The 27,981-nt window shown below is 51.8% G+C and overlaps 1 protein-coding gene across 3 annotated transcripts; it reads right to left on the minus strand.

Annotated features, from left to right (window-relative positions):
- Positions 1 to 230: 230 nt before the first annotated feature.
- Positions 231 to 27,967, minus strand: ANKRD16 (ankyrin repeat domain 16). 3 transcript variants are annotated; one of them, XM_064142766.1, is made up of 9 exons: positions 27,889 to 27,967; positions 25,519 to 25,858; positions 22,192 to 22,412; positions 18,211 to 18,253; positions 16,151 to 16,259; positions 13,114 to 13,275; positions 6,476 to 6,554; positions 2,862 to 3,061; positions 1,658 to 1,840 (listed from the first exon to the last, which is right to left on the minus strand). In XM_064142766.1, the coding sequence occupies exons 2-8, from the start codon at positions 25,854 to 25,856 to the stop codon at positions 2,901 to 2,903; spliced, it is 1,113 nt and encodes a 370-aa protein (XP_063998836.1). In that variant the 5' UTR covers positions 25,857 to 25,858; positions 27,889 to 27,967; the 3' UTR covers positions 1,658 to 1,840; positions 2,862 to 2,900. The 3 variants fall into 3 exon arrangements, with proteins under 3 accessions (XP_063998834.1, XP_063998835.1, XP_063998836.1); XM_064142764.1 differs by lacking the exon at positions 2,862 to 3,061 and having other exon boundaries at positions 231 to 1,840; XM_064142765.1 differs by lacking the exons at positions 2,862 to 3,061; positions 13,114 to 13,275 and having other exon boundaries at positions 231 to 1,840.
- Between the last annotated feature and the right edge of the window lie 14 nt (positions 27,968 to 27,981).

Here is a 27,981-nt window from a genome sequence, read left to right on the forward strand (position 1 = left end):
ACAGTGGGGGAGTCTCCATCCTTGGAGGAGTTCCAAAGCCATGGATTTGTGGCACTGAGGGACAGGTTTAGCAGTGACCTTGGCAGCACTGGGTCAGTGGTTGGACTTGATGATCATAAAGGTGTCTTCCAACCAAACTGACTCCCTGATTCATAGTGCCCATGCAGGAACAACCAGCCACCCTCCACGGGGCTGGTGCCTTGCCATGACATCCCAGGGACCACGAGGAATCACTTCTAACTCCAGCACTTTAATGATCACAATGAAACCACACTTCTTGACGCTCTTCTACTTCCCAAATGCCACTTTCACTTCTCACACACAGTCCCTCTTGCATTTCCTTCTTTCTGCCCCAAAAAATACCCCAAGAAGACTTTCTGCTGTCCCCCAGGCTCACACTGGCTGCAGGAAATCCCCCCCCATCCACCACCAAACCACAGCCCAGCACCAACACAACAGAGCCAGGACCTTCTTCAGCTCTGAGCCTCCTTTTTTGCTTTTTAACAAACATCTAAGTGGGTTTTTTTTAATCCTTGTCTCTACCCAGTCTCCTCCACCCACCACTTCCTTGTAGCTAGGCAGGAATTTCCCAGTTGCAGACTGGTTTTAAGGCCCCATGGAGCCACATCCTGGGGAAGGAGCCGGGCAAGGAGCACGTACGCAGTGGCAAAGCTGCTTACATGCCTCAGGGCTGCCAGGCATGGATTAGACACTTGCAGAGCTTAAGACATCTTAATGTGGTCAGATGGCTGAGTCCTACAGGCCTACCAGGGCACACAACAGAGGGCAACATGCTGGGAGTGATGAAGAAGTATGACAAGTTCCATCACGTTGTCAAAACCCTACCATGGTGGCTTGGATGGGAGCAGTGCAGCTCCTTTTAAATGGCTTTCAGTATTTAGAAGCACAGAAGGCGTTGGGTTGGAAAGGACCTTTAAAGGTCATCTAGTTCAGCTTCCCTGCTGTCAGCAGGGACATCTGCAACCAGAACAGATTGCTCAGAACCTCAAACAGTATGACCTGGAATGGTTCTAGGGATGGGGGCCTTTACCACCTCTCTAGGCAACCTGGGATGAGGTCTCACCACCTTCTCTATCTAGTTTACATCTCTCTCTTGTAGTTCAAACTATCACCCCTTGTCCTGTCACAACAGCCTCTTATGTAAAAGTCTGTCCCCAGCTTTCTCCTTGGCCCCTTTCAGCCCTGAAAGGCCACCAGAAGGTCTCCTTGGAGCCTTCTGTTCTCCAACCTGAACAACCACACCTCTCTATCTGGCCTCACAGCAGAGGACTTCCAGCTCTCCCATCACTGCTGTGGCCTCCTCTGGCCCCACTCCAACAGGTCCATGTCTGTCCTGTGCTGACTCCAGAGCTGGCCCCAGCACTGCAGGTGGGGTCTCAGCAGAGCACAGCAGGGGAGCAGAATCACCAACCTGCACTTGCTGCTCAAGCTGCTGGGGATCAGCCCCAGGACAGATAGGCTCTGGGCTAGGAGCACACAGTGTCAGCTCATGTCCAGCTTTTCACCCACCAGAATCCCCAAGTCCTTCTCCACAGAGCTGCTTCCTCCTCCATCCTGGCCTGATCCTGGGCATTTACCCACTCTAGCTGCAAGACCTTGCATTTGGCTTCGTTGAGATCAGACAACCACTGATCTGTATGATCCACCATCATCAATCCCTGTTGGACAAGTCCATGACACACAGGCAAGTCAGGATGGGACAGACAGCCTTGTTGGCAACTGCAGATTGTCTTGGAGGACTGGAATGACGTCCGTCTGGATGTACAGACAGTGGAAATGCTGAGGTTGGCCTGGACAGAGGTTGAGCAGGAAGATCTGGCTGTGGGAAAAACAGAACACAGAAGAAACAGTGAAAAAGTTGGTGGTGACACCAACTCAGCAGGTCCTCAAGCTCTAGGCTCACGTCTACCAGCAGCTAGTTGGGACACCAGCATTGAAAGACAACAGCTAAAGAGTGAATCCTCTTAACTCACAGAGGAGAACAGGATGGGGTAAAAGTCACCACCAGCTCTGAAGAGGTACAAAAGGATCTACCCAAAACTATTACATGGGCATCGACTGAAGGAAAGCCTGGTAGATGTGATGAGGATCTAAAGGATGAGGACTGTCCATGTCCTCAGCATCACCACGAGGAGACCTGGCTAGAAACACCTGAGCAGGTGCCTAGGTGCTTGTGAGTTTGGGAAGGAAGATGGTGCAGCTGCCAGAGCAAACCCAGTTTTATTTAAACTCCCCCTCCAGTAAAGGCTGTGAGCTCTAGGCAAGTGGTTGGCCTTGATGCTCAAAGAGCTCTTCCAATCTCAACAGGTCTATGAGCATGATTCTAACTTCAGAGAACCACAGAATGGTTTGGGTTGGAGGGGACCTTTAGAGCTCATCTAGTCCAACCTCCCTGCAGTAAGCAGGGACATCTTCAAACAGAGCAGGTTGCTCAGAGTCCTGTCCAACCTCACCTTCAATGTTTTCAGGGATGGAGCATCTATCACCTCTCTGGGCAACCTGGGCAACCTCCCACCTATCCAGATGTTTCTGCTCACCCTGTATGCATCTCAGGCAGCCAGGGTGGATTTAGGTTGGATTCTATGATCTTAAAGGTCTCTTCCCAACCAAAACAATTCTGTGATTCAGCTACAACCTGCAAGATAATAGAATCAACCAGGTTGGAAGAGACCTCCAAGATCATCCAGTCCATGGTCATCCTTCTATCCACCAGGACTACCAGGCCCCTGTCCCCAGTGCTGCTCTCCAGCAGGTCAATCCTCAGCTTATACTGGTCCTGGAGTTGTTGTTTCCCAGACGCGGGGCTCTACATTCGCTCTTGTCCCAGATCATTGACCTACCCCACTGAAATGAAACGTGTTCCTCTCTCCCAGCTGGTCTCACGTGCTGCCATCTGCTTCCTGGAAGAGCTGGATGACCTCTGGCTTGCTTGCCAGCTGCTGAGCCAGCGTGCCGCTGCTATCCGGGGCGTCGCGCAGCCCGGCGCGGAGCAGGACGCGTGCGGCATCCGCCCGCTGCCCAGCACACGCTGCGTGGAGAGCTGTGGGGGCACAGGATGGCACAGGGAGAATCATGGAACGGCTTTGGTTGGAAGAGACCTTTCATGCCATCCATTAACCCAGCACTGCCACGCCACCATTAAAACATGGCCCTCAGCAACACATTGCCATGGCTTTTAAAGCCCTGCAGGGATGGGGACTCCACCGCTGTCCTGGGCAGCCAGGGTCAGGGCTTGACAACCCTTTGGGGGAAGAAATTGTTCCTCATGTCCAGGCTAAGCCTCCCCTGGTGCTACTTACTGTAGAACCAGAGAATGCACTGGGTTGGAAGAGACCTTTAAAGGTCATCTAGTCCAACCCTACTGCAGTAAGCAAGGGACATCCCCAAGTGGATCAGAGTGCTTAGAGCCCCATTGAGCATGACTTTGAAGGTGTCCAGGTCAGGGATAGGCCCTTCACCACCTCCCTGGGCAACCTGTTCCAGTGTTTGTCATAGCAAAGAACTTTGCCCTAATGTCCAATCTAAATCCATCCTTCTCTAGCTTTAAGCATTGCCCCTTGTCATAGAACCATAGAACCAATCATGTTGGAAGAGATTTGAAGATCATCCAGTCCAACCTAGCACCCAGCCCTGGCCAATCAACCAGACCATGGCACTAAGGGCCTCATCCAGGCTTGGCTTCAACACTTACAGGAACAGAGACTCCAACACCTCCCTGAGCAGCCCATTCTAATGCAAATCACTCTCTCTGACAACAACTTCCTCCTAACATCCAGCCTAGACCTCCCCTGGCACAACTTGAGACTGTGTCCTCTTGTTCTGTTGCTGCTTGCCTGGCAGCAGAGCCCAACCCCACCTGGCTACAGCCTCCCTGCAGGCAGCTGCAGGCAGCAATGAGCTCTGCCCTGAGCCTCCTCTGCTGCAGGCTGCATACCCCCAGCTCCCTCAGCCTCTCCTCACAGGGCTCTGCTCCATGCCCCTCCCCAGCCTTGTTGCCCTGCTCCAAACACCTTCCAGCACCTCAACATCTCTCTGCAGTGCAGGAGCCCAGAACTGGACACAGCACTCCAGGTGTGGCCTGAGCAGGGCTGAGCACAGGGGCACAAGAACCTCCCTTGTCCTGCTGCCCACACTGCTCCTGAGCCAGCCCAGGATGCCATTGGCTCTGCTGCCCATCTGGGCACTGCTGCCTCAGCTTCAGCTGCTCTCTGCCAGCACCCCCAGGGCCCTCTCTGCCTGGCTGCTCTCAGCCACTCTGGCCCCAGCCTGTAGCGCTGCTTGGGGTTGTTGTGGCCAAAGTGCAGAGCCCTGCCCTTGGCCTTGTTCAGTCTCATCCCATTGGCCTCTGCCCACCCATCCAGCCTAGAATCACACAGAACCATAGAACTGTTGAGGTTGGAAGGGACCTTTGAGATTGTCAAGCCCAACTACTTGCCTGAAGCTCACAATCCCTCTATGACTGCTAAGCCGCTACCACTAAACCACATCCCTCATCCCTCAGCACCACATCCCTGAGTCTTTTAGATACCTCCAGGGATTGTGACTCACTCACCTCCCTGGACAACCTCTTCCAATGCCTATAAAACATTTCTGTGAAGAAATTTTTCTAACATCCATCTTGTCCTACTGCTAAATGCCAGTCCCTCCCCAAACTTCCCAACTTGAAGCCATTTCTTCTTGTCCTATGACTTCTTTCCTGGGAGAATATCGATCTCCACCTGCCCTCAACCTCCTTTCAGGGAGTTTTAGGGAGCAAAACTTCCTTTCAGGGAGCTGTAGGGAGCAAGAAAGGCTCCCCTGAGCCTTCTCTTCTCCAGGATGAACAACCCCACTCCCCTCAACCACTCCTGACTAGGCTTTTGCTCGCCTCCTAAGAGATGCTCTCCACTGAAGCGTGTTATTAAGCAAATCTAAAGCTGGGTAAGTTGCCAATTTGGGGCTGAAACCACTTCTTGAGACTTTTTTTTTCCCCTCCTGTTGAGAGAGAGATGCTGATGCAAAAGATGCCTCAGACTCTCCCGCTGGGAATGCCAACCCACTGGCATCACCATGGCAACCATATTTACGTTCAAGCTCCCTGTTATTATTTGCTCCTAGGTAGTTTGCTGAGAAATAGAGATTTAAGAGCTTCTGCAGTTGTATTTATCTAGCTAAACTGTTTCAAACTAGCTAATTCCAACCAAATTTGGTGGTAAGACAGAGAAGCTTCTCAAAGTCTCATGCTAAAGAAGCTGGTTAAAAAGAAACACAAATCCACAGCTTGCATCTGGTTGGAAGGGACCCTCAGAGGTCATCTTGTCCCTGCAGTAAGCAGGGACATCTCCAACTAGCTAAGGCTGCCCAGGGCCACATCAAGTCTGATCTTGAATGTCTCCAGGGACAGGGCCTCAACCACATCCCTTTGTAACCTGTTACAGTATTCTACCACTCTCACTGTGAAGAGCTTCCTCCTACTGTGCAGGCTAAATCTACCCTGCTTCAGTTTCAAACCCTTGCTCCTCATCACAGGATCACACAGGGTCACAGGATATTAGGGGTTGGAAGGGACCCAAGGAGGTCATCCAGTCCAACCCCCCTGCCACAGCAGGACAATCCTATCTAACACAGATCACACAGGAACACATCCAGACAGGCCTTGAAAGGCTCCAGAGAAGGAGACTCCACAACCTCACTGGGCAGCCTGTGCCAGTGCTCTGGGACCCTTCCAGTCAAGAAGTTCCCCCTTGTGTTGAGGCAGAACCTCTTTTGCTGCATCTTACACCCTTGTCCTATCCCAGGGAGCAGTGAGCAGAGCCTGTCCCCCTGCTCCTGGCAGCCTTCAGATACTTATAAACATTGATCAAATCCCCTCTCAGGCTATCACTGCAAGCCCTTCTAAACAGTGCTTCTCCAGCCTTCATACAATCATACTACTACAGAATCAAGGAGGCTGGAAGAGACTTCCAAGCTCATCCCATCCAACCTAGCATCCAGCCCTATCCAATCAACTAGACAACAGCACTAAATACAGGGCAGGATGCCATTGGCTCTGCTGCCCACCTGGGCACTACTGCCTCAGCTTCAGCTACTCTCTCCCAGCACCCCCTGGGCCCTCTCTGCCTGGCTGCTCTCAGCCACTCTGGTCCCAGCCTGTAGTGCTGCTTGGGTTTGTGTGGCCAAAGTGTAGAACCGTGTAGCCCCCCTTCAGATATTAGCATCTCTGCTCTTCCCCTAAAGGAGAGGTCCTGCCACATCCTCAACCACACCATTAGCCATCAAAAACTCCTGCAATGAAGACAGAGAGTGAATGAAAGCTGCAAAACCCCAGGCTACAGAGCTTACACTGCACTGAAAGCCTTTTGCATGCACACATCTGGCACCTCCTGGCACGCTTGGCTGGGCAGACACATCCTGGGCTGCTTTGGAAGGCAGGCTCCACTGGCAGGAGGGTGAAGAAGCAGCTCTGGGGCCTTACCTGAACGGCTTTTCCCATCCTTTGCTTGGGCATCAGCGCCAAGGGACAGCAGTGTCTGGATGGTGTGTGCGTGTCCTTCCTGTGGGGGGAGCAGACAGGCACCAGGGTTATTGCTTCAGAACAGGCTCTGCACCTCTCCCATGCCAATGGCATCTTGGCCTGGCTCAGGAGCAGTGTGGGCAGCAGGATAAGGGAGGTTCTTCTGCCCCTGTACTCAACACTGATCAGGCCACACCTTGAGTGCTGTGTCCAGTTCTGGGCTACTCAATTCAAGAGAGATGTTGAGGTGCTGGAAGGTGACCAAAGAAGGGCAATGAAGCTGGTGAAGGGCCTGGAGCAGAGCCCTGTGAGGAGAGGCTGAGGGAGCTGGGGGGGGTGCAGCCTGCAGCAGAGGAGGCTCAGGGCAGAGCCGATTGCTGCCTGCAGCTGCCTGCAGGGAGGCTGTAGCCAGGTGGGGTTGGGCTCTGCTGCCAGGCAAGCAGCAACAGAACAAGGGCACACAGCTTGAAGCTGTGGCAGGGGAGGTCTAGGCTGGATGTTAGGAGGAAGTTGTTGTCAGAGAGTGATTGGCATTGGAATGGGCTGCCCAGGGACCTCCAGTCTCTATCCCTGGAGGTGCACAAGCAAAGCCTGGATGAGGCACTTAGTGCCATGGTCTGGGTGACTGGCCAGGGCTGGGTGCTAGGTTGGACTGGATGAGCTTGGAGCTCTCTTCCAACCTGATTGATTCTATGATTCTCTCAGGGGAACTGGCCAGAGAGAAGCCACCAGGCAGTTCTTCCAGCCTGTGTCTGCATCCCTTGAGTGTCTCTGGCAGCAAGTTCCACACAGAGGCTGAAAAAGCAGCATCCCAGGAGCACTGTTCTCTCTGTGAACATTTAACACAACATTTTATAATCAAAAGTGTTTAATTAAGACAAATAGTGCTTAAAATCACCCTCCAGGGCAGAGCTGTCTCTGGTGGTGGTACAGCAGACTGATGTGCTAGATACTCAATCCAGCTGGATCTGCTTTCAGATAACTGTAGTTCCCACTGATGGTGGTAACAGGCCCATGGGCCAGACATGAACACAAGTTCCATCCAAAGATAAAGAGGAACTTCTTTAATGTGAGGGTGACAAGGCACTGGAGCAGACTGCACAGAGAGGTGGTGGAGCTTCCATCTCTGGAGGCTTTCATAACCTGCCTGAATGTGTTCCTGTGTGACTTTCTCTAGGTGAACTTGCCTTGGCAGGGGAGTTGGACTCCATAGTCTCCAGAGGTCCATTCTGACCCTCACCACTCTGTGATTTTGTGGTCGACAAATCCACTTAGCACACACAAGACCTTAGGATCATAAAATCAACCAGGTTGGGAGAGACCTCCAAGCTCAGCCAGTCCAACCTATCACCCAGCCCTACCCAATCAACCAGACCATGGCACTAAGTGTCTCATCCAGGCTTTGCTTCAACACCTCCAGTAACAGAGACTCCACCACCTCCCTGGGCAGCCCATTCCAATGCCAATCACTCTCTCTGACAACAACTTCCTCCTCACATCAAGCCTAGACCTGCCCTGGCACAGCTTCAGGCTGTGTTCCCTTCTTCTGTTGCTGCTTGCCTGGCAGCAGAGCCCAACCCCACCTGGCTACAGCCTCCTTTCAGGTAGTTGTAGGCAGCAATGAGCTCTGCCCTGAGCCTCCTCTTCTGCAGGCTGCACACCCCCAGCTCCCTCAGCCTCTCCTTATAAGTCTTGTATTCCAGGCCTGTCACCAGCTTTGTTGCCCTTCTAGGGACACCCTCCAGCACCCTGAGGTGTGAGGACTTTGGAGGATTCAAGGCCAGGCTGGATGAGGCCTTGAGCGACCTGTTCTAGTGGGAGGTGTCCCAGCCTATGGCAGGGGATTGGAACTCGATGAGCTTTGAGGTCCCTTCCAGTCTAAACCATTCTATGATTGTCCCTGGTCATGGAGGAGTTAACAGAAAAACAACCTCTGACAAGTAGGTGGCACAACCTAAAGTTGTTTCTCAACAACAAATTAGGGCACTAATTTGTCAAGTGATCTTGTTTTTGCCTCACCTCCACTCCAGTAACTCAATTAAATTGCTTTTAGTGTCAGCTGGCCAAAGACCTGCAGGGTCCCTGCCTCACCTTGCAGAACCAGTAGCTGGTTGGTGGCTGACAGGATGAAATGTCAGCAAAAAAAGCTGCATTTTCCCACCCTGGAAATCCAGAGGGAACAAGACCTGTGCTTCCTGAGGTGGAATTCAGCTGAGAGAGCAGAAGCTGTTGTGGATGTGGCCTTTGGACATCTGCCCGTGGTGGCCTCTGGCACTTCCTAAAGGGTTACTCCAGTATCTAGAATGATGGAGTCACAGAATCATTTTGGCTGGGCAAGACCTTTAGGACCATCAAGTCTCACCATCCTCTCACTCTACCAAGTCTGGTGCTACACCATCTCCCTCAGCACCACAGCTCTACAGCTGCTAAACACTTCTAGGGGTGGGATCCAACCACCTCCCAGGGCAGCCTGCCTGAGAACCCTTTCAGAGAAGTCTCTTCTGACATCCAACTTCCCCTGCTGCAACTTCAGCTCATTTCCTCTTGTCCTGTTACTTGTTCTTTGGGAGAGGAGACCAAACCTCACCTGGCTCCAGCCTCCTTTCAGGGAGCTTTAGAGAGCAATGAGGTCTCCACTCCTCCTCCTCCTCTTCTCCAGGCTGAGTAACCTCAATCCCTCTGCTTCTCCTCACAAGCTCTCTTCTCCAGACACTTGATCTGCTTCACTGCCCTCCTCTCAACCCACTCCAGCATCTCAATGACCTTCTTAGAGTGAGGGGCCCAAAACTGAATGCAGAACTCAAGCTGTGGCCTCACCATTGCCCAACACAATCCCTGCTCTGGTCCTGCAGGCCACAGCATGGCAGAGCCAAGCCTGGACACACACTTGCTCATTTTCAGCTGCTGCTGACCAACTGTGCCCCAGGTCCTTTGCTGCTGGCAAGTGTCCAGCCACTCTGCCCCAAGCCTGGGGCATTCCTGGGCTTCTTGTGACCCAAGTGCAGGACCCAGCACTTGGCCTTGTTGAACCTCATCCCACTGACCCACAGGTCAGTCCACAGAACCTTCCTACCCTCCAGCAGACCAACACTCGTGCTCAACTTGGTGTCATCTGCAAATTTACTGAGGCTGCCTCCGTCCCCAGATAAAGACATTGAAGAGGTCAGGCTTCAACACTGAGCCCTGGTGAACACTACTTCTGGCTGACCACCAACTGGAATTTAACTCCATTCCCCACCACTCTTTGGTCTGGATGGTTGCATCCAGACAGGTTTGTTTCACCCAGCAAAGCCTCCACCCATCCAAGCCACAAGGAGACACAGATCATCATGACCCACAGTATCCTTCTCAACTCTTTCTTCTGCCAGTAGCCACTTTGAAACACCTCAGGGGAAAATTGTAACACAGCCCCCACCCACATTTCTCCACAGCAAATAAATCCTCTCTCCCTAAATACCATGCCTGGCTCGGCAATTACTTCATCCACACCATGAATTAGCCTTTGTCACACAGCATGAGAAGGGAAGGCTCTTTATTTTTATCCCCTCCACCAACTCCTTCCCCCCTCTGTTACGGCAGAACTCAGTAGGATCTTCCCCCACCCTCCTCTAGGCTCCCATTTCTCTGCTGCTCTCCCTCTTGAGTGGCAAAGACAAGAAGCCAGGCTCTGCTTTAGCAGCTACAGCCTTGGCAGCAAATTGAGTTGAAAGCTTAATTTGATTTTTATGTATTTATAAATACAGAGTAATAAGAAAAGAAGGAGGGGGGGGAAAAACCCCAAACCACCCACCCCACCAGGCAAACAAATGATGCTGTAAATACAAAGTGACACTGAGCCTGGGGAAGGAAGAGAAACACATCAAATCACTGCCCCATCAGCAGCCACCAGCCAAGGCAGAGCTGGGATCTTCTCCAAGCACATTATATTCCTCAGCAGCTCTGCTGCTAAACGTACCCTTGGCAACCAAAAGGGCTTTCAACATGGCTGGGCAGGGCATGAGGAAGGGAAGCTGGGAGAAAAAAAAACCCTGCTCTTGTGGCAGCCAAAAACACCAGGGCTGGGTCCCTGCTAGAGGAGAAGACTGTTGCCAGCACTCCCAGTAAGTGTCATTGATGCTTTTGTCTGAGCAGGGCGCTGGGATGCTGCTTGGTTCCCACTACAAGTCTAGACCAGGCTCTGAGTGCTGCATGTTAAAGTTCAGCACAAGAAGGACATGGACCTGTTGGAGCAAGGCCAGAGGAGGCCACAATAATGGGAAGGCTGAAAGCCATCTGCTGTGAGGCCAGGCTGAGAGAGCTGGGGTTGTTCAGGGTGGAGAAGAGAAAGCTCCAGGGAGACCTGGTGGCCTTCCAGGCCATAAAGGAGCCAAGAAGAAAGCTGGGGAACAGACTTTTTGTGAGGCCCTGTTGTGACAGGACAAGGGCAGACAGTTTTGAACTAAAAGAGAGAGATTTAGACTGGAGAGAAAGAAGAAATGTTTTGCTCTGAGGGTGGTGAGACCATTCCAAGTCAAGCTGTTCAGAGCTCTGATCAATCTGGTTTTGTTTTGCTCTGAGGCTGGGGAGACCCTGTCCCAGGTTGCTCAGAAAGGCAGTAGAAGCCCAATCCCTGCAGCTATTCCAGGTCAGGTTGGTTGGGGCTCTGAGCAACCTGCTCTAGTTGCAGATGTCCCTGCTGACTGCAGGGAGATTGGTCAAGAAGGCTTTTAAAGGTTCTTTCCAACCCAAATTGCCCTCTGACCTTGCAGGGATTCAAGCAGAGGCCTTCCCAGCGTGATGCAAACTATGGACAGCACTGAGCAGAAAGGAGGCAGCAGAGTCCCAGCAGTGATCCTGGTCTTTGGTGAGGCTTTTGGGATCTGTTCTGTGCTCCCAGAGAGTGTTGCAGGACCCACAGCCCAACAGGCTCTGCTTCTCACACAGGAATGGGATGGGTGGAGGAGAAAACTCCAACTCTCACTGCTTGGAATTCAAAACAGCTCCTGTGTGAAGGACAGAGATAAGGGCCTGGGAGCTCCCCCAGCTTTTCCAGCTCTGCTTTCTCAAGTCTGGCCACAGGCAGGCCAGCAGCCAGCCTACAGCTGCTTCACAGTGCATCAGGTGCATGGAAAAGTGCAGCCAGCAGGTAAAGAGAGGTTCTTCCCCTCTACTCTGCCCTAGTGAAGCCACAGCTGGAGTCCTGGGTCCAGTTTTAAGCTTTCCAGTTCGAAAGAGACAAGGAACTACTAGAGAGAGTCCAGAGGAGGCTGGGAATATGCCGAGGGGCCTGGAGCATGTCTGTGAGGAGGAAAGGCTGAGAGCCCTGGGGCCATTGAGCCTGGAGAAGAGCATCCTGGGAGGGAATCTGATCAGTGCTCAGCAAGAGCTGAAGGGTGGCGGGCAATAGGTTGGGGCCACACTTTTCTCAGTGGTGTCCAGTAACAGGACAAGGGGCAATGGGCACAAGCTGCAACCCAGAAGGTTCTGTCTGAACATGAAAAGAAACTTCTTTGCTGTGAGGCTGGTGGAGCTCTGGAGAAGACTGCCAAGAGAGGTTGTACAGTCTCCTACTTTGAGTTTCCAAACCCATCTGGGCATTGTGACCCTGGGCAATCTGCTTTGGGTGATGATGCTTTAACAGGAGAGGTGGACTGAATGATCTTCAGCAGAGTTCTGTGATCAGCCATCTTCTGCTCAGCAAACTGCTGACATGGAGACTAGCTGCTGATCTGCTGTGGCTCAGACCACCAGATCTGAAGACACAAAAAGAAATCTGAGCTGCATTTCATTCATGGCTCCTCTACCAGATGAGCAGGAAGAGCCTGGTGAAGAACTGTAGCAATTCATGTGGCTCTAAAAACCACCATAGAATCATAGAATCAACCAGGTTGGAAGAGACCTCCAAGATCATCCAGGCCAACCTAGCACCCAGTCCATGCCAGTCAACTAGACCACGGCACTAAGTGCCTCATCCAGGCTTTGCTTGAATACCTCCAGGGACAGCGACTCCACCATCTCCCTGGGCAGCCCATTCCAATGCCAATCACTCTCTCTGCCAACAATTTCCTCCTAACATCCAGCCTATACTTTCCCCAGCACAACTTAAGACTGTGTCCCCTTGTTCTATTGCTGGCTGCCTGGGAGAAGAGGCCAACCCCACCTGGCTGCAGCCTCCCTTCAGGTAGTTGTAGACAGCAGTGAGGTCTGCCCTGAGCCTCCTCTTCTGCAGGCTGCACACCCCCAGCTCCCTCAGCCTCTCCTCGTAGGGTTTGTGTTCCAGGCCCCTCCCCAGCCTTGTTGCCCTTCTCTGGACACATTCCAGCACCTCAACATACCTCTTGAACTGAGGAGCCCAGAACTGGACACAGCACTCAAGTTGTGGCCTGACCGGTGTTGAGTACAGGGGAAGAATAACCTCCCTTGTCCTACTGGCCACACTGTTCCTGATGCAGGCCAGGATGCCATTGGCACACTGCTGGCTCATCTTCAGCCTACTATCTATCACTACCCCATCAAACAGGGTGTGGAACTGGTCAGGAACAGAGAAGACAGTGACAGAGGATAGCCAAGGACACCAACTGGCAAAGAGTTTGCAGAGGAAGCCTGGGAAGAGAACAGACCTTAGCTGCATAGTGCAGAGCTGTGAGCTGGAGGGGGGTTGCTCTCTCGTTGACCTCGACACCCAGCTCCGAGACAAGGAACTGGATGGCTTCGTCCTGGGCTGTCACAGCTGCCCGGTGCAGAGCCTGAGCACCCACAGCATCCACGGCTGAAGGACTGGCCTGGAATGGGGGAGGAGGGGAAAGGAAAGCAATGAACAACCTGGTCAAGCCTTCAAGGACAATCACCAACAGAAGCAGAATCACATCTGCCTGCCATGGCTGTGGAGAGGGCAATGAACACGAGGGATCACAGAATCCCAGCACAGTAGAGGTTGGAAAGGACCTCTGGAGGTCATCCAGATCAACTCCCCTGCTAAAGCACCCACAGCAGGTTGCCCAGGATTACAATGGCCAGGTGGGTTTGGAATTCCTCCAGACAAGGAGATTCCACAACCTCTAAGCAGCCTGCTGCAGGGCTTCACCACCCTCAAAATCAAGAAGTTTCTCCTCATGTTCAGACAGAACCTTCTGGCTGTCTACTGCCCTTTGTCCTGTCACTGGGCACCACTGACAAGAGTCCAGACTTTTGCCTGCCCTACCCTTAAGCTCTTGCTGAGCATTGAGAAGATTCCCTCTCAGGCTGCTCTTCTCAAGGCTCAACAGCCCCAGGTCTCTCAGCCTTGCCCCCTCACAGAGATCCTCCAGGATCCTCAGCATCTGTGTAACCTCTGCCAGACTGTCTCTAACCATTCCCTGTCTCTCTTGAACTGGGAAGCCTACAACTGGACCCAGAACTCCAGCTGCAGCCTCCCTAGGGCAGAGCAAAAAGGGAGAATCTGTAACCAGTAGGACCAGTGCACCATAAATTGGACCTGACCCAGCTCTCTGCTGAGCTTTTTAATTGCTAAAAGTAGTGTTTGTTCTTGCCAGAGAGAGTGATTGGCATTGGAATGGGCTGCCCAGGGAGGTGGTGGAGTAACCAACCTGGAGGTGTTCAAGAAAAGCCTGGATGAAGCCCTTAGTGCCATGGTCTGGTTGATTGGCCAGGGCTGGGTGATAGGTTGGACTGGCTGAGCTTGGAGGTCTCTTCCAACCTGCTTGGTTCTATGATTCTAGTGCCAAAAAAAGGACCACCAAGCCCTCTCTCCTGAGTTCCTGCTTCAAAGCAGGAAGAAAAATCCAACCTTTATGATGCTGGTGGAGAAGAACGTAGACCCAAGTTCTTCAGAAGCAAAGGGAGGTAGATGGGTGGATAATCTCAAGAGATCTCTCTTCTGTGAGTCTCTGAATGTGAACCACACAGACATAAAATCAAGCAGTGGAAGAGAATTAAGGATCCACTGATCATCATAATGCAGCCCCTGAAGTCTGGTGGCCCTGACTCATGGGTTTATAAAACCTAGAAGGGAGCAGCACTGCTGTTAGCTTCATGGCAGCAAGCCAGGCCACCAAGAGGAAACTGAATCAGTGACTCCCATCTTCATTTCCTGAAATGTGAGACTGGAAATGTAAGCAAACACAGAATCAGAGAATCAGTCAGGGTGCGAAGGGACCACAAGGATTATCCAGTTCCAAGCCCCTGCCATGCCCAGGGACACCCTACCCTAGAGCAGGCTGCACACAGCCTCAGCCAGCCTGGCCTCAAACACCTCCAGCCATGGGGCCTCAACCACCTCCCTGGGCAGCCCATTCCAGCCTCTCACCACTCTCCTGCTCAGCAACTTCCTCCTCACCTCCACTCTCACTCTCCCCACCTCCAGCTTTGCTCCATTCCCCCCAGGCCTGGCACTCCCTGATGGCCTCAAAAGTCCCTCCCCAGCTTTTTTGGAGCCCCCTTCAGATCCTGGAAGGCCACAAGAAGGTCACCTGGGAGCCTCCTCTGCTGCAGCCTGCACAGCCCCAACTCTTTCAGTCTGTGCTCACAGCAGAGCTGCTGCAGCCTCTCAGCATCCTCCTGGCCCTGCTCTGGACACTCTCCAGCATCTCCACAGCCCTCTTGTCCCAGGGGCTCCAGAACTGGATGCAGGACTCCAGCTGGGGTCTCAGCAGAGCAGAGCAGAGGGGGAGAATCCCCTCCCTGGCCCTGCTGGCCACACTTCTCCTGCTGCAGCCCTGGGCTTTTGCCACACTAGCTTTCTGTTAGGGCAGTGAGGTGCATCAGTTTGCCACACTGTCCAGCGAACCCCAGAGCTGGTGCAAGAGATGCCAAATGAGGGCAAAGGAGATGAGAAGCCCAACCCCACCTCTGTGAGAATCAGCCATTAGTTGGACTCCAACCATCTCACACTGATTCAGCAGCCAATAAAGTAAGTAGTGGTCTGGTTCCAGCTGGGCACAATTGGCTTTAATGATACTCTGCTTATGCCTCAGTGCTGGAGGAAATTGGGAGGTTACTAAGAGACAACATGAGAGAGGGAGGCTGGAGATGAGCTGGAGCCAGATGGCACCATGTTATCCAATCCCTGCACTGCCACAGGAGCCTCCAACACTAACCCCTGGCACTCCCAAGAGCTGGTCTTGACTTTGATGCAGGTGCTGGATGTCAGAAGGAAGTTGTTGTCAGAGAGAGTAATTGGCATTGGAATGGGCTGCCCAGGGAGGTGGTGGAGTCTCTGTGGCTGGAGGTGTTGAAGCCAAGCCTGGCTGAGGCACTTAGTGCCATGGTCTGGTTGATTGTTTAGGGCTGGGTGCTAGGTTGGACTAGATGAGCTTAGAGGTCTCTCCCAACCTGCTTGATTCTATGGTTCTAAGTCCTGTCATCATCTGCCACTGCTTTTTGTCTGCATCCCCCTTCACCCACTGTGGGGACACCTTTCTGCCCCAGGGTAAGATCTTCACCACAAGCTGAAGATCTTCACCACGAGCTGAGTCTTAGCAGCCTTACTGGGTAAAACCTTGCTGATTTCCAGAGGAAATCTACTTTCTTTAGGAATTCACTTTTGTACAACCTGGGGATCTGCTTCTTTAGAGTACTGTTGTGGTGGATGTGCAAATGGCTTCTCCTGGCAGCTCTAGGCCATGTTCTGGAGGAGGGAGGTGAGGTTTATGCACTGACCTGGTGTTTTTCCAGGAGCAGCCGGGCGATGTCAACATGCCCATTCTGGATGGCATCCATGAAGGGAGTGACTCCACATCTGTCTCTGCTGTCAGGTTTGTACTGGCATCTGGGAGAGAAGATAAAAGGCAAAGCAGACATAGAATCATAGAACAGTTCTAGAGGAAGATCTAACCCATCTGCAGTGAGCAGGGGAATCCTCAACTAGAATCATAGGATGGTTAGGGTTGGAAGGGACCTCAAGGATCAGCCAGTTCCAATCCCCTGCCATTGGCAGGGACACCTCCCACTAGAACAGGTCACTCAAGGCCTCATCCAACCTGGATTTCAACACCTCCAGGGAGGTTGTGGAGCACAGAATCACCCAATGTGATCTTCAATCTGATGCAGGAAGGACATTGAGGTCTTGGAGTGGGTCCAGAAAGGGCAACAAAGATGGTGAAGGGTCTGGAGAATGTGTCTTGTGAGGAGCAGTGGTGGAAACTGGGGTTGTTTAGCCTGGAGAAGAGAACGCTGAAGGGAGACCTTCTGGCTGAAGGGAGGCTGGGGCTGGGTTCTTCTGCCAGGCAAGCAGCAACAGAACAAGGGGACACAGTCTCAAGTTGTGTCAGGGCAGGTCTAGGCTGGATGTGAGGAGGAAGTTGTTGGCAGAGAGAGTGATTGGCATTGGAATGGGCTGTCCAGGGAGGTGGTGGAGTCTCTGTCCCTGGAGGTGTTGAAGCCAAGCCTGGATGAGGCACTTAGTGCCATGGTCTGGTTGATTGGATAGGGCTGGGTGCTAGGTTGGACTGGATGAGCTTGGAGGTCTCCTCCAACCTGGCTGATTCTATGATTCTTTGACTCCTTGAAAGGAGGTTGGAGCTAGGGGGGGGTCACTCTCTTCTCCCTAGTAGCAAGTAGACAAAAGAAAATGGCCTCAAGACAGGAAGCTGAGGTTGGGTATTAGAAGAATCTTTGCTGAAAGAGTTTCCAAACACTGGAACAGGCTCTCCAGGAAGCTGATTTAATCCCATTCCTGGAGAGGTTTAAAATCCATGTAGATGCTAAGGGACATAGTTTAATACCAGACTTGGTAGAGTTAGAGAATGGCTGGACTTAATGACCTTAAAAGTATGTTCCAACTGAAATGGTTCTATGATCACCACTTGTACTGTCACAACAGGCTTGGATCAAAAGTCTGCCTCCCCAGACTTCTTACTCGCCCCATTAGTCTGGAAAGGCCACCAGAAGGTCTCCCTGAAGCCTCTTCTTCTCCAGGCTGAACTACACCACCTCCCTCAGCCTGTCCTCACAGCAGAGGGCTTCCATCCTCTGATTTGTGGCCTGGATCCTCACACAACAATGCCACATGGACAAAAAAAAATCAAAGCCCATAGGTTCCACTCAGTCTCAAGCTTCAGTGAAATGAGAGAAGACAATTACTAGGGAAAGCCTGGGCTTGAATCACAGAGCTCCATTTATGCTGGGCCAAGCAAGGAGGGAAATTATCAAAGCTGGGATGAGTTGGCTAACAAGAGCTGCTGCCTGAGTACAGCTGCTCCAGCTCTGGCAGCCAAGAGTGCTGGTTAGGAAGCTAACAGGGTCATGGTGACTGAGCAGATGGTGATTTAAAGCCACTTCACAGCAGCCACCAGGAAGCCACAGCCTGAGGAGGCTCAGTCCAGCCTGGAGGCTCAGTCCAGCCCGGAGGAGCTGCGCTCACAACTGAGCTGTCAGAAAAACTGGTGGTGGAGTTGTTGTGGGGCCTCGGACACTTCGGAGGCGACAGGAATGAATCAGCACAAAAAAGAGAGGAGTTACATAAGCAGGGTTTATGTCATCGTGAAGTCAGAGCCCATCAGAGCCCATCTGGAGCCAAGCCTTGTCTCCGAGGCTCCTAACCAGCCGTGAAAACGCTGGAGGGCATGGAGACAGCCCCGGGATGGCATGCAGGGCAGCTGTGCAACCAGCCTTCCCCAACAGTACAAATACCCTTTGTCTCCAAAAGGCCGGAAAAAGCCTGGAGGAGAGATGGGGAAAAGCGAGGAGGCAGAGACAGCGGTGGGAGGAAGGCTGCTTACCGCTCCAGAAGCAGCTCCACAGCGTCCAGGCAGCCGTGCATCGCTGTGAGAGAAAGGAAACCCACCCTTCAGTTATGCTCTCATGCCACCACCCGCCCACACTGAGACATAATCAGGTTTCTGCCCCTTCTGGCTTACTCATTATGAGGGAAGAGCTTCCAAGAGCCTTTCCATTTAAAGATGTTTATGATTTTTTGGGGAGTGGTTGGTGATCAGAAACTTGTGTCTCCAAATCTAGGGTATCTAGATCTCCTGATCTAGGGTAGGGTGTCCCTGCCCATGGCAGGGGGGTTGGAACTACATGATCCTTGTGGTCCTTTCCAACCCTGACTGATTCTATGATTCTAAATCTCAAGCCTCCCCCTGATCTTACAGCAAAACACCAGAGAAAAGGCTTGCACAAAGGTTTGTCTCTACCTGCAGAGTGAAGCTGGCACAAAGATCATTTTTTGCAAGGATTTCTGACCCCCTGAGGGGAAATCCAGGAGCAGCAAAAAAGAACAGAAAGCAGGGAGGTGCTGCATAGCTGGATGGCATCTTCACTCCTCCTCCTCAGCCACTCCAACTGTCCATCACTGTTATCATCCTAATGAAGCATCCTCACCCAGACAGCAGGAAAAAACAACAACAGGATGGTGGGGGAAAGATTTGAACATCTCACATTGGAACATTCTTCCTGGAAGGATAACCTTGACTTGGCTTTTTTTTCCCTCCCCCCTGCAGGTCATTCTGCAAAACAAATCTACTATATTCAAGGAAAAAAAAAAGAACCAAAACAAGCTCAGAGCTTCTTCTTTAGACTGTTTGTGCAATGAAAAAGAGTCTCTGACAAGTATGTGTTACTAGCAATAACCTTCAGCTGCAGCTGCATGATAGATGCTCTGAAAGCTCAACCAGCGCTTCCCACCCTCACAGATCTTGGCTGCCTGCTCCTCACCCGAGCTGTCCCTTGCTCACTGCAGGGGGGTTGGACAAGATGACCTTTGAGGGTCCCTTCCAACCCGATGTATTCTGTGATAGAAATACAAGCAGAGTCCCAGCATGAAAAGGATTTTTGAAGTGAAGGCTAAGAAAAGCTTGAGCCATGCAAAGCAAACCCACCCCAAACTACACAACTGCCTCCCTCAACAACCAGAGACACAAGAGAGCTGCAGTGCTCAGGTCCACTCCTGCACTCCACTTCTTCTAATTCTATTTCCCCTGCTCTTCTGCCTCAGGCTATGGATATTTGAAGCAGCAAAGCTGGAGGAATCAACCCCAAAAGAGTGACAATTACCCAGGGATAACTGTGCCAGGAAGCCAGCTGGTCTGGTCACGGATTAATGTGCTCATATCTACACCCTGGGGATGGGAACTCATTGAGATGGGTGGTTCATCTTCTCATTTCCTCCAGGAGCATCTCCAGCCCCTTGGAGGCCGTGTTTGTGTAACTGGGCTATACTGGGTGGGGGGGGAGGGGGGAAATCACTGGCACCAGCACCACCATCCTCCCCAGAAGCAGCCTCCAGGGGTTAAAATTAACCCTCCTCGGTTAAAATTATACTGGGGGCAAAGGTGGTTTAAGCAGCTCCAGCCCTTCCTGCTGTCCAGTTGCTCCCACACCAGCTGCTCCAACATTATGTGGTCCAAAGTCTAACCTGGATCACTAAAGTGATCCAAATCATGGCTTTGCCAGAGGGAATGTCAAACAGGAAGCAATAAAGAGGTGCAGACACCTCTACAAAGCAGTGAGAGCCAGCTGCTGGGTCCCACCTTCGTTGTCTGTATCCCCATCACAAAACATGAAGGAGACTTTAAGATTAAGGTCAAAAGCTTATATCCTTCTCAGGACAATTTTCACCCTGTCCCCAAACCCTCAACTCCTTAATCTCCACACAATGTCCTTCCTTCTGTGGGGAGAGGTCTGAGACAATGCTGCCAAGCCATCATGGAAACACAAGATTTAGGATTAAATAGGAACAAAAGAACCCATAAATAAACAAAGACCAAACTTGATGGGGCTCTGAGCAACCTGATCCAGTTAAAGATGTCTCTACTCACTGCAGGGAGGTTAGACAAGATGACCTTTGAGTCCTTTCCAAACCAAACCATTCTATGACTCTTTCAGTCATTTCTCGGGCAACCTGCTCCTCACTACATAGCCTGAAATACCAAACACCTCAACAGCTATTTGTCACTCCTGGGTCAAGCACAAGGACTAAGGCACAGACAACGTCTCTGGGCGCTGGGACTGTCACTGCTGATGAGCACAGTGTAGTGGATGGGTGGCTCCTGAGGGCTGAGGAAGGAATGGAAACGACAGGCAAAAAGCAACACATCTGACAGATTAATTACAGCACAGCAGGGGTCTCCTCACCACACCTCAGGTCTTTCTGGAGAGTCAATCCTGATTAAATTCTTTGGGAATGAACTTAGGAAGCTGCAAGTTTGAGTGGTGGCTCCACATGTTCATGTCTCCTGTAGAGACACTGACAAGACCTGGGACATGTTTCAGATTTACGTCAACCCTGAGCTTGCCCCACAATGTCACCCTGACTTGTTCCCTTCATCATCCACTCTCACTGCATCTCAGGAGGGAGATTTAAGCTTTTGGAAGACCACACTTCATCTCCACTGCCCAACTTAGAAGCACATAATGATTTTGGTTGGAAGAGACCTTTAAGACCAAATTCAACCACTAACCTGGCACTGCCAGGTCACCACTAAGCCATGTCCCTCAGAACTACATGGCTTTGAAATCCCTCCAGGAATGGGGACTCTGCCACTGCCCTGGGTAGCCTGTTCTAGGCTTTGACAACCCTTTTGTGATAGAACTGTTGCTCACATCCAATCTAAACCTTCCCTACTGCAACTTGAAGACATTTCCTCCTGGATTGCAACCTGTGCTGAGCTGAGGGAGCTTGGATATACCTGTTGTGGGAAGGCAGAGATGGGAGACTAGCACAGTGGTGCAAGGAGGCCAAAGCCTGTGAGAAATCATAGAATGGTAGGGATTGGAAAGTACCTCTGAAGAACAAGTCCAGTTCCCCTGCCAAAGCAGGATTACCTAAGGCAGGTCACACAAGAAGGCATCCAGAGGGATCTGTAAAGTCTCCAGAGGAGACTCCATGACTTCTCTGGGCAGCCTGCTCCAGGGCTCCAGCACCTTTACACTAAAGAAGTTCTCCCTCATGTTCAGGTGGAACTTCCTATGTTCCAGTTTGTGTCCACTGTCCCTTGTCCACCATTGAACAGAGACTGGCACCTTCATCACATCATCATAAGTGTTCCTGGGATGAATCCATGATTCCCATGTGAACCCAACTGTTGTGTACTACAAAGATATGCTTTGAGTACAGGCAAAATCCAGTGAAGCAGGAGCTGAGGAGCCTCCAGCCTCCTACAAGCCTCATCTTGGGTTCATCAGTAAGAAATATTAAGTCTAAGTCTTATTATTTCTCTGAAAACAACCAAAATGAGTCTCTGGCCTGAGGTGAAACCCTGCAGAGATGCAGACAAGCACCATCAGCGCATGGAAGTTCAGATGTGAGCTCCTACTAAGGTTTACCACCAGGCTCGTCTCATGCAATTTTAATAACTCCATGTTTAAGCATTTCTCTGGAGTTTTGTAGTGAGATAGGTCACATTTTGCTTAGAATTACAGAACAGTTTGGGCTGAAAGGGACCTTAAAGATCATCTAGTTTCAACGCCTTGCCATGGGCAGGGCCATCTCCCACTAGACCACGTTGCTCAAGGCCCCATGCAACCTGGTCTCGAACACCTCTAGAGAGGAAGCATGCACAACCTCCCTAGCCAACCTGCTCCAATGTCTCACCACCCTCACTGTTAAGAATTTCTTCCTAATATCCAAGCTAAATTATCAGGAGCAGGAATGTGAGCTTCTCCAACAGGAGCTAAAACATCATCCTCTTTCTGCCGTCTGCTGCTGCCACAACCTGTTCTCCCCTTTCTACCCTGGTGATAACAGGATCCTCTTTTACCTGCTGTGTGCAGAGGAGTTCTCTTTATGGTGCTCTCTGTGTCCCAGCTGCTTGGGGACACATCCAGCAGATACTGGAGGACATGGGGATGACCCTCCCGGCTGGCAATGTGGAAGCAATTCCAGCCATCCTTATTCTTCAGCAGTGGGTTGGCTCCGTGCTCCACCAGAGCTTTGATCACTTCCAGGTTTGGCCTGGTGCAAGCCATCATTAAGGGAGTCCTGAAGGAAAAGGAGGCAACCATAACTAAAGAGACAGTGTCTTGATGGCTTTTGTCCTGATGTCTGAGCCTGAAGCACGATTTAAAGTTGTCTCAAGCACCAACTGGCCTGTCTCATAAACACAGCAACTCACTGCCAGCTGCGGAGAGCAAGCCAGAAGGAAAACTGATGGGCTAAACCCACCCTCTTGGCTAAAGGCAAAGATCTTCTCCAAGCAGAATGTGGTACTTATCATATTCCATGGATTTGAATGGCTGTGCTAGTTTGAGCCTAGGTGGGATATTTTAGTGAGAGGAATTAGATGCTAGGCTGTGAAAAGGAAACAATGGTGATGGCTACTGCACTCATAGGCTTGCTGAGATGGATAAGAACAAGAAGACAACCATAGCTAACAGAGTTGCTCTCTGGCTTTGACTGCCTCCCTTCTCTCTCTAACCTGCCATCTGTGTAACTAAACCTTCTGCTTCCCAGCCCATGGCAGGGGGCTTGAAACTGGATGATCCTTGTGGTCCCTTCCAACCCTGACTGATGCTATGCTAGGATTCTAACCTCCCCTGGCCGATTCTCCAAACTCACCTTGAATGTAAGGCAAAGTTTGGAATAAGGAAGAGGGATGGAAGGGAGGTGGAAAGGTGGTTGGGAGCCCCTCCTGGGGACTCTGGTTTCTGGGAGGGCTGTTGTGTTTCTGTATTACTTTTTCACTTGTCTATTTCTGTCTATAGCTGTAGATATTGTAGTTATCTGCTTGGATATTATGCTAAGCTGTAAATATAAAGCTTAATTTCTTTAATTTCCAGCCAGCTGAGACAAGTCTGGGTGAATTTCTTAAATGTGGGGGAGGCAGGTAACACCCAAACCTTCACAATGGCTTAACAGAGGCTCCTCACGTGCTGAAAGCAGAGTCACAAGCTGTTACAGCACAGCTTTTGCATACATAGGATCACAGAATTCTTTTGCTTGGAAGAGACCTTTAAGACTACCAAGTCAAACCATTAACCCAGCACTGCCAGGTCACCACTAAACCATGGCCCTCAGCATCACAGCTGCACAGCTTTGAAATCCATCCAGGGATGGGGACTCCACCACTGTGCTGGTCCAGGGCTTGACAATAAATAGTTCCTCATGCAGGTCTCTCCGCCCATGGCAGGGGGGTTGGAGCTAGATCATCTTTGGGGTCCTGTCCAGCACTGACAATTCTATGATCCTGTGTTCAATCTAACCCCCACTTGGCACAACTGGAGCCCATTTCCTCTTGTCCTGTCATTTGGTACTTGGAAGAACAGGTCGATCCCCAGCTGGCTCCAACCTCCTTTTAGAAAACTGTAGAAAGCCACAGAGTCTCCCTTCAGCCTCCTCTTCTAGAACCTCAACAAGTTCAGCTCCTACAGACAGAGTGGCTGAGAGCAGCAAGGCAGAGAGGGAGCTAGGGGTACCGGTAGACAGTAGCTGAGCATGAGCCAACAGTGTGACGAGGTGGGCAGCAGAGTCAATGGCATCCTGGGCTGGCTCAGGAGCAGTGTGGGCAGCAGGACAAGGGAGGTTCTTGTGCCCCTGTGCTCAGCACTGCTCAGGCCACACCTGGAGTGCTGTGCCCAGTTCTGGGCTCCTCCATTGCAGAGAGATGCTGGAAGGTGTTTGGAGCAGGGCAGCAAGGCTGGGGAGGGGCCTGGAGCACAGCCCTGTGAGGAGAGGCTGAGGGAGCTGGGGGTGTGCAGCCTGCAGAAAAGAAGGCTCAGAGCTGACCTCACTGCTGCCTGCAGCTGCCTGCAGGGAGGCTGTAGCCAGGTGGGGCTGGGCTCTGCTGCCAGGCAAGCAGCAACAGAACAAGGGGACACAGTCTGAAGCTGTGCCAGGAGAGGTCTAGACTGGATGTTGTTAGGAAGTTGTTGTCAGAGAGAGTGATTGGCATTGGAATGGGCTGCCCAGGGAGGTGGTGGAGTCGCTGTGGGTGTAGGTGTTGAAGCCAAGCCTGGCTGAGGCACTTAGTGCCATGATCTGGGTGATTGGACAGGGCTGGGTGCTAGGTTGGACTGGATGAGCTTGGAGGTCTCTTCCAACCTGCTTGGTTCTATGATTCTATGAACAGGCTTCTCAGGGCAGCAGTGGAGTTCCCATCCCTGGAAAAGTTGAAAAGCTATGGAATAGTGGTGCTGAGGGCCATGGTTTGATGGTGACCTGGCACTGCTGGGTTAATCCTTGGACTGAACGATCTGAAAGGTCTTTTCCAACCAAAACAATTCTGTGATTCCATGTAAATGGTGGATCATTATCACCATTTCCCATCAGACAGGGAAATGGAGAAGAATAAATACCTGTGTCTGAAAGTTTTTAAGTGGAAGCTGCTAATGAAGCAATAATCTACAGCTTCTACAATAAACCCCAGACCCAGCCTTGCCCTGGGCTGATCCCCAGCATAATGGGCAGCAGGGGGAGGGAGAGGATTCTGCCTCTTAAGACCCCCACCTGCAGTACTGGGGCCAGCTTTGGAGTCCTCAGCACAGCAGAGACTGTTGGAGCAGGGCCAGTGGAGGCTGCAGGAATCATGGAGGGCTGGAAGCCCTCTCCTGTGAGGCCAGGCTGACAGAGCTGGGGTTGTTCAGCCTGGAGAAGAGAAGTCTTCAAGGAAGACCTACTGGTGGCCTTTCAGGGGCTGAGGAGAAAGCTAGGGATAGACATTTTAGGACCTGTTGTGACAGGACAAAGGTTGGTGGTTTGAAACTGCAAGGAGGGGATTTAGACTAAAGAGAAGGAAGTCATTTTTTCCCCTGAGAGTGGTAAGACCCTGACCCAGACTGTCCAGAGAGGTGGTAGATGGAACCATTCCAGGTCAGGTTGTGTGGTGCTCTGAGCAACCTGCTCTAGCTGCTCTGCTCAACCTGACAACAAAGGGATTGGGCCAGATGACCTTGAAAAGTCCCTTACAACAAGCCAAGCCATGATTCCATGCATTCAACTCGAAATTGTTTTCATTCCCAGCCTTTGACTGGTGGGACTCAATGATCTCAGAGGTCTTTTCTAACCAAAACAATCCTACTATCCCAGGATTCTGCATCCAAACCCCTTTCAGATACCCTCCTGACCCACACAAAGCCAACCAGATACCTACCAGTCTGCCTTTTTCAAGCAGTCCACACTTGCTCCTCTCTCCAGGAGGTAGGAGACACACTCCCTATGGCCCATGGAGGCCGCTTCGTGGAGAGGTCTCTTGTAGTCACTATTGGACACCTCCACATCCATCTCCAACACCTCTACCAGGTAGGCGAGGACCTCTTGGTGCCCATAGCGGGCAGCGTGGTGCAGCAGCGTGTCCCGCAGGCGCCCGTAGCGCTGGCTCTGCAGGGCTGGGCCCAAGCTGGGGTCCTGCTGCAGCTCATCCCGCAGGGAGTCCAGCCGGGCCTCCTGCACCAGCCGCAGCAGCGTCCGCGGCCTCTCCCCCTCCACCATGGCTACGCAGCGGGAAGAAAAGAGGCAAAAAGAATAGAGTCAAGCAGGTTGGAAGAGAGCTCCAAGCTCAGCCAGTCCAACCTAGCACCCAGCCCTGGCCAGTCAACCAGACCATGGCACTAAGTGCCTCATCCAGGCTTGGCTTCAACACCTCCAGCCACAGGGACTCCATCACCTCCCTGGGCAGCCCATTCCAATGCCAATCACTCTCTCTGACAACAACTTCCTAACAACATCCAGACTAGACCTGCCCTGGCACAGCTTGAGACTCTGTCCCCTTGTTCTGTTGCTGCTTGCCTGGCAGCAGAGCCCAACCCCACCTGGCTACAGCCTCCCTGCAGGCAGCTGCAGGCAGCAATGAGCTCTGCCCTGAGCCTCCTCTGCTGCAGGCTGCACCCCCCCAGCTCCCTCAGCCTCTCCTCACAGGGCTGTGCTCCAGGCCCCTCCCCAGCCTTGCTGCCCTGCTCCAAACACCTTCCAGCACCTCAACAGCTCTTGAATCGAGTAGCTTAGAACTCACTTTTGTCTCAAGAACAACTGAAATTCCCTTTCCCCTCAGGAAAACCATTAATTGCCAGTTCCCTCAGGAATAACAGAAATTCCCTTTCTCCTTTATGAAAGCATTGATCCTTTGTTCCCCTAAGAAAACATGCATACTCTGTTCCCTTGGGAACATCAGTACCTCTCTGCTCCTTCAGGAACACCATAAGCTCCCTTTTCCTTCAGGCACAGCGGTAATTCACCACTCCCTCAGGACTCCTCGAAGCTCCCTTTGCTCTCAGGAACCCCTGAAATTCCCTTTCTCCTCAGGAAAAGCATTAATTCCCAGTTCCCTTAGGAATAACAGAAATTCCCTTTCTCCTTTAGGAAAGAATATTTTATTCCTTTAGGAACATCAGTACTTCCCTGCTCCTTCAGGAACACCACAAGCTCCCTTTTTCCCTCAGACACACACGACTCCTTTTTCCTTCAGGCACATCAGTAACTCGCTGCTCCCTCAGGAGCCCCAGAAGCTCCCTTTGCTCTCAGGAACCCCTGAAATTCCTTTTCTCCTCAGGAAAACCATTAACTGCCAGTTCCCTTAGGAAAAGCAGAAACTCCCTTTCTCTTTTAGGAAAGAATACTTTATTCCTTTAGGAACATCAGTAACTCCCTGCTCCCTCAGGAACTCCTGAAGCTCCCTTTGCTCTCAGGAACCCCTGAAATTCCTTTTCTCCTCAGGAAAAGCATTAATTCCCAGTTCCCTTAGGAATAACAGAAATTCCCTTTCTCCTTTAGGAAAGAATATTTTATTCCTTTAGGCACATCAGTACTTCCCTGCTCCTTCGGGAACACCATAAGCTCCCTTTTCCCTCAGGCACATCAGTAATTCCCTGCTCCTTCAGGAACACCACAAGCTCCCTTTCCCTCAGGCACATCAGTACTTCCCTGCTCCTTCAGGAACACCATAAGCTCCCGTTTCCCTCAGGCACATCAGTACTTCCCTGCTCCTTCAGGAACACCACAAGCTCCCTTTCCCCTCAGACACACACGACTCCCGTTTCCCTCAGGCACATCAGTAATTCCCTGCTACTTCGGGAACACCATACGTTCTTTTCCCCTCAGACACACACGACTCCCTTTTCCTTCAGGCACATCAGCAATTCCCTGCTCCTTCGGGAACACCATACGTTCTTTTTCCCTCAGACACACACCACTCCCATTTCCCTCAGGCACATCAGTAATTCCCTGCTCCTTCAGGAACACCATAAGCTCCCTTTTTCCCTCAGACACACACCACTCCCTCTTCCTTCAGGCACATCAGTACTTCCCTGCTCCCTCAGGGTCCCCCGAAGCTCCCTCTGCTCTCAAGACCCCCTGAAACTCCCTTTCTTCTCAGGAAAACCATTAACTCCCTGTTCCCAGGGACTGCCTTTTCCCTCAGGAACACCCCAAGCTCCCCGCCGGTTTTCTCTCCCCCCCCTCGCCCGCTCGGCACCGGCTCCCGGCACCGGCTCCCCGCTCAGGCCTCCCCCCGGCCCCCGGCACCCACCCGCGCTGCGCCAGGGGCCGCGCGTGGCGTCGCGAGCCGGCGTGATGGCGTCACCGGCAGCCGACCGGAGAACCCTCCCCTCCCGGGTGGTTT

This window comes from Pogoniulus pusillus, chromosome 4 (assembly GCF_015220805.1).
Source record: "Pogoniulus pusillus isolate bPogPus1 chromosome 4, bPogPus1.pri, whole genome shotgun sequence".
NCBI classification, from domain to species: domain Eukaryota; kingdom Metazoa; phylum Chordata; class Aves; order Piciformes; family Lybiidae; genus Pogoniulus; species Pogoniulus pusillus.

What these genes read in the sequence shown, in the direction of transcription:
- ANKRD16 (XM_064142764.1), bottom strand. Translation starts at nt 25,856, where the DNA reads ATGGTGGAGGGGGAGAGGCCGCGGACGCTGCTGCGGCTGGTGCAGGAG. An exon ending in GTGGAGCTGCTTCTGGAGCG is followed by an intron (nt 16,260 to 18,210) that starts GTAAGCAGCCTT and finishes CTTCTCTCCCAG; the next exon opens with ATGCCAGTACAAACCTGACA. An exon ending in GGATGGGAAAAGCCGTTCAG is followed by an intron (nt 1,841 to 6,475) that starts GTAAGGCCCCAG and finishes TTTTTCCCACAG; the next exon opens with CCAGATCTTCCTGCTCAACC.